General features: G+C 30.8%; 1 protein-coding gene across 1 annotated transcript; it reads left to right on the top strand.

The window, feature by feature from the left end:
- Nucleotides 1-1350: 1350 nt before the first annotated feature.
- LOC105119207 (proton-coupled amino acid transporter 3-like) lies at nt 1351-3038 on the top strand. The gene has a single exon (XM_011017334.1). The coding sequence runs from the start codon at nt 1633-1635 to the stop codon at nt 2911-2913; it is 1281 nt and encodes a 426-aa protein (XP_011015636.1). The 5' UTR covers nt 1351-1632; the 3' UTR covers nt 2914-3038.
- The last annotated feature ends 3085 nt before the right edge of the window (nt 3039-6123 follow it).

A 6123-nucleotide genomic window follows, 5' to 3' on the forward strand; every position in this document is an offset into this window, starting at 1 on the left:
TTTTGCAGGTTAGGGAAAGATGGGAGTGCTCTGAAGCTACTTGAGGACATGGTTGGGAGAGGCTGCGTGCCCGATACAGGAAGTTATAGCCCTCTGATTGATGCTCTTTGCAGGAAGAAGAGTTTTCAAAAGGCTGCGAGTCTCCTCTTACAAATGGTAGAAAATGGTATTACTCCTGATTATTTGATATGGAACTCTTTGTTTCATTGTCTCGGTCAACAAACTATCTGGTTAGAAAGCAATAATATGCTCCGTGTACACAACCTGGTCGAACAAATTGTTGAGATTTGATTTTTTTTTCTTTCTTTTTTTGATAAACGATTGAGATTTAACTCCTGATTACTTGCCCATTGGTAATAAGATGATGGTATTGCCTTTGTTGACAAAGAAGTGCTTTGAAATCTATCTGCATATGAAATTGCAGAAGTTTCTCGAAAGGGCCTCGAGAAAGGGAAGGAAGCAACAGCTATATCTTATGAAAAGAAATTACCAGCCACACAAAAGACTGCTTTTCTTTGGAGGCTTGATCTTACACTAGTCTTGCATTTCTATTATTGAATGCAAGGAAGATTGTTGAGAAAATGTAAATGATATGATCAACGTAAACAAGATAATATTTCTGGCCATACTTTTGTCTTGTTTCAGTCTTATTTTGGATTTTTGCATGTACATTAATCTAGAATAGAGTCGTGACATTTACGGGCAGGGAAAAATCTCATTCATATGGTCCACGGACCACAAACAGATAGGTGTGCTTCGCCGCTGGCCAACTTCAGGCTTTTGTTGTTGATTAACTCAAGTTATGGGCATACAGGCACTCTCCAGGAATGCACCCTTGTCTGCTCTGCCCTCACGCGGTCAAGACAAGTGGCTATGATTGATGGTGATTGGTAAACCAAATACATAAGACATGAGTGCTCCTTTTCGTCATGTGCTGTCACAACTTGTAATTATAAGGATTTTTTTATTTTAAAAAAATTATTTTTAATATTAGTATATTAAAATAATCTAAAAATATTAAAAATATATTAATTTAAAAAAAAAAGTAATTTTTTTAAATATTTTTGAAATACCAAAACAAACCAAACCAGTATTCAATTTAAAGAATTCAATCCATAATCACGTTTTAGGTCAAAAAAATGATTTCAATAAAAAATATTATATTCTAGTATAACTAAAATGAAAAGTATTATTTTATTCTTAAAAAACCCTTAACAATCATCTGAAAAGTATGTCTGTGGGGTGATAATTGGGTTAGTCGGCGTATTCAACTAGTGCTCATTTCTAATAAGATTTATTTGGATCTCCCTGGCCAAGCATCTTTTATTTTTTAATATTTCAAGTAGAGCTACTGAAGGTTGACGTCATAAATTTGCGCCTTCCGTATGCTTCTTCGACGGTTCCATCATTGATCGAAACCCCAGCAAACACATCAAATAAAACTTAAATAGACATATAGCATACGGATCCTGTGCCTTTCAATTACCTCTCTCTTTGTACGATCTGCTCTGCTAAAATCTCTCTTAGAAACCAATTCAAAAACTGAACTTTATCCAATCCAAAAATCAAGCCAAACCCTTTAAATATCTCCCTCCAATATATTTCTCAAAAGGAAACATCAGATTTTCAATCATGGGATTTGATAAAGAAGCAAGTTCATCTTCACATGTTTTGAAGATACCTCAGTTTCCAAGAGAAGACACCCCTTTATTAAGCAAGAGACCTCCAGTTTCTTCTCAAGGCAAGACCTTTGCAAATGTTTTCATAGCTATAGTTGGTGCAGGAGTTCTTGGCTTACCTTACACTTTCAAGAAAACAGGATGGGTTATGGGCTCTATCATGGTATTCTCCGTTGCTTTCCTGACTTACTATTGCATGATGTTGTTAGTTCATACTCGTAGAAAGCTTGAATCTTTAGAAGGATTCTCAAAGATTGCATCTTTTGGTGATCTGGGTTTTACTGTTTGTGGCCCTATAGGTCGTTTTGCTGTTGATATTATGATTGTTCTTGCACAAGCTGGGTTTTGTGTTAGCTATCTTATTTTTATTGCTAACACTTCAGCTTATGTTGTTAATCATCAATCCGGTGATAGAATTTTGGGCTTTTTGAGTCCCAAAGCTTTGTACATATGGGGTTGTTTTCCTTTTCAGTTGGGGTTGAATTCAATTCCAACGTTGACCCATTTGGCCCCGCTTAGTATTTTTGCTGATGTTGTTGATCTTGGAGCTATGGGAGTGGTTATGGTAGAGGATGTGATGGTATTTTTGAAAAATAGGCCAGCTTTAGAAGCTTTTGGTGGGTTCTCTGTTTTCTTTTATGGTTTAGGTGTGGCTGTTTATGCCTTTGAAGGAATTGGTATGGTATTGCCATTGGAGACTGAAGCTAAACACAAGGACAATTTTGGGAGAGTGTTGGGGTTATGTATGGCTTTCATTTCTTTGTTGTATGGAGGTTTTGGGGTATTGGGTTACTTTGCTTTTGGTGAAGATACCAAGGATATAATCACTACCAATTTGGGACCTGGACTACTGAGCAATCTTGTGCAGATTGGTTTGTGTGTGAATCTGTTCTTCACATTCCCATTGATGATGAATCCAGTTTATGAAGTGATGGAGAGAAGGTTTTGTGATTCTAGGTATTCTATATGGCTGAGATGGGTGGTTGTTTTGGGAGTGAGTTTGGTGGCTTTGTTGGTGCCTAATTTTGCAGATTTCTTGTCTCTAGTAGGGAGCAGCGTGTGTTGTATTCTGGGGTTTGTGTTGCCTGCTTTGTTTCATCTGTTGGTGTTCAAGGAAGAGCTGGGTTGGAAGGGTTTGCTTTTGGATGGCGCTTTTGTGGTTTTTGGTGTCATCGTTGCTGTCACCGGTACCTGGTCTTCCTTGATGGAGATATTTGCATCCAAGACCGCTTGAGTTACTTGACTATGTTCTCCAGTTTTGAGCAGTTATTAATTAGATTTCTGTATTCATCTATTGAAAATATTTGAAGTTGTAATAAAAATAAACTGGTATGAGCTAATGCGATATTTTTTTTCATATTTTGAGCTTGCTGAAGGCAATTGCTACTTCGTCAAATCCTCTTTTTGCTCATGGATTGCTGGTGCATTCCAGCAGGTCCAGACACAACTATTCACCCACAGCCTTCATCCCTACTGCCATGCTCGTTGGTGCCACAAATGGGCAACATAACATAACATCTCTGTACACTTCTTTTTGTGTTGGAAAGGTTATTCTATTTTTTTTTAACTTAATATCAATTCATTAAAATTGTGTTCTGTTTACATTTTGTTTTTTTTTGTTTTTTTACTTTGGCCCCTGTATGTTATTTCTCTTGCAAAGAAGTTCTTGATTTTTGCTCATCAGATTTCACAAAAAAAAAACCTAGCCCTTACATGACTTCCTTTTCTTCCCAATTAAATACCTGCATGTCAAATTATAAATTTGATCAAAATTAGTCATAGAATTTAAATGGATGTATATGTTTACAAAGTAAAAGTTTTGTTTTCTATAAATTCATATATTTATTGCTATAAATTCATTTTTAGTTTCTTAACCAGATGCGGGTCATTGTTACGCAAAGGGTCCACCTTAATCTTTTTTTTTAAAAAAAAAAAAGTGAAGTTCAGGTGCCGTAAACAAGTTTTAAATAAAGAAAAAACTTAATGAATTGGGTTATAGCTCTAATTGATTAAATAAATTAATTTTTTTAATTAAATAAAAAATTAAGTAATGATATATATAAAAAATTAAAAACAAAAAAATAATAATTAATTTTTAGTCAATTAAATATGAAATAATAAAATTACATAAAAACATAATAAAAAAATTAGTACAAGTCAACTTAAATTAACATGACAAGTACGTTACCCAGACAATAAATAAGTATGTTACATAGACAATAAAAGATAAGTTAACTCAAGTTAACCCGTTAAACTTGAATTTCAAGTTAAAAGATCAGGATAACCTAATAAAAATAAAAACATAACTAATTTTTTTCTAAAAACTAATATTGAACGATGAAGTCAAAAAAAAATATATCAATTTATATCAATTTTTCAAACCTAGAGATGATAATTTAATCTAAACTCAATAGATACCAACCTAAACCAAATGAGTGAGTATTTATTTTTTGAATGACTATCTTGCCTGATGAATAATAAATAAAATATGAATATTATCAAACACAACCCAAAACCTGCCTAAACTTTTATATATTTTTATTGTATTGATATATTTGAAGAGTATTTAGATTTTTTTGAAATAGAATATGATATGTGTATATTAAAAAAAATATCTTAGTCAAGTCATATCAACTTGCTAACCTAAGCTATCAACATAGAATTGAGATAAGGAAAGCAAAAAAAATATAAAGATCAATTCTTAATAAATCAAATATTGAATAATGAGATTTCAAAAAAAAATTAAAAAAGAATTCAAAAAAATATTAAAGTAAATCCATGTTAATATTTGAAATCCTGTTAAAGATAAATCTACAAAAATAACAAAATAAAATTTTCAGTCATAAAACATGAAGGGATGAGGTTTGGAAAGAAAACAATTGAAAAAAAAAATCCAAAATAAAATAAAGAGTAATAAAAAAACAGATAAAAATTGATACAAAAATCAGTTAAAATAAAATGATGAATATGGATGACAATGAGCATCTTTTTGTCAAATTTATTGACATACATACTCTAGTTGTTACTCATCTAGTAAGAAATATATATCCATAAACTACTAATCAGATTTTAGGTATTTATGTAGATATCAATCATATGACTATTATTTATTATTTAATAATAAATAGATAGATATTTGAAGTGTGTGTGCATGTGTGTGTTAAATTATGAAATTATAATTTTATATTACCATTAATATATAGATATATCATATTGCATAAAAAAATGAAAATATTTAACAAATATATCTATATGATATAAATATGCATTTCATGTTAAGTTTTAGCGGGTTCAAGTCGATTTTGATAATATTTAGATCTTATTTATTACTTATTAGACAAGATAACCATAAAAAAATACTAACTCATTCGAGTCAGTATCCATCGAGTTTGAATTAAATTGTCATCCCTAATAGTGAGGGATGAAATTATTTATCTCTATAGATATTTATTATCTAGCAACTATATAATAATAATAAAAAAATAAATTAACTAATATAAAAATTTCAAGTGTTTGTGTCAAATTATTAAACTATATGTATGTATGCACGCGCGTGTTTTTATGTCAAAATCAAGATGTGTATATATCACATTATATTAAAAAAATCAAAATCTTCTACAAATATATTTGTATAATATAAATATATATTTTGGCTTATATTCATGTGGGTTTTAGGCATGTTTTCATAATATTTATACTTTATTCATTACTTATTGGGTAAGGTAACCATCCAAAAATACCAGCTCGTTCACGACAAGTCGAGACAGCATCTCTTGGTTTCAAAGTAAATTGCAATATTTGTAATATTTAATTGAAGGATAAAATTGAAAACATAATAGAATTAAAAAAAACTAAAATAAATAGTAATTCAAAGAATAAAAACTAAATGAAATTAGACTATGAAAAATGAAATTAAAAAAAGTACCTTTCAAAAAATTAAAAAAATAAGAATTAAATTTGAAATAAAATCAAATGATAGAAAAAAAATTAAAAAAATATAAAAATCAAAAGAATAAATATACATTCTATAAGTAAAATAAATAAAAGAAAGCTTGTGTATTTTACGTGAGAGAGGAGAAAATAAAAAACACGAGCTCCTATTTTCTGGAGCGTGCAACCATGTTTTCTTTTGAAGTATATGAGTCAATCTCCTTTTAGCTCTAATCAAGGCAAATGATGAAAATACCCCTAGATCCAAGTAAAGGAAAAAACAGATCTGCAAGGATACTCAAGTAATTACACTATTGTAAAAAACCAAAAACACCCCTTGCCCCGGTTATATTTTTATTTAATGGTGTATTATTCTTGAGAGAAGCCGGTTTCTCATCATCTTGTCTTGTGTACGGGCTAGGTCTTCGGGGCTAATCATTCCTTATCCCACGGCTACAATCCATCTATATGCAATCCAGCGGCTCTAACAAAGACCAAGGTTATTTAAATATAT

This window comes from Populus euphratica, unplaced genomic scaffold (genome assembly GCF_000495115.2).
Source record: "Populus euphratica unplaced genomic scaffold, PopEup_1.0 scaffold2691.1, whole genome shotgun sequence".
Taxonomy (NCBI): Eukaryota; Viridiplantae; Streptophyta; class Magnoliopsida; order Malpighiales; family Salicaceae; genus Populus; species Populus euphratica.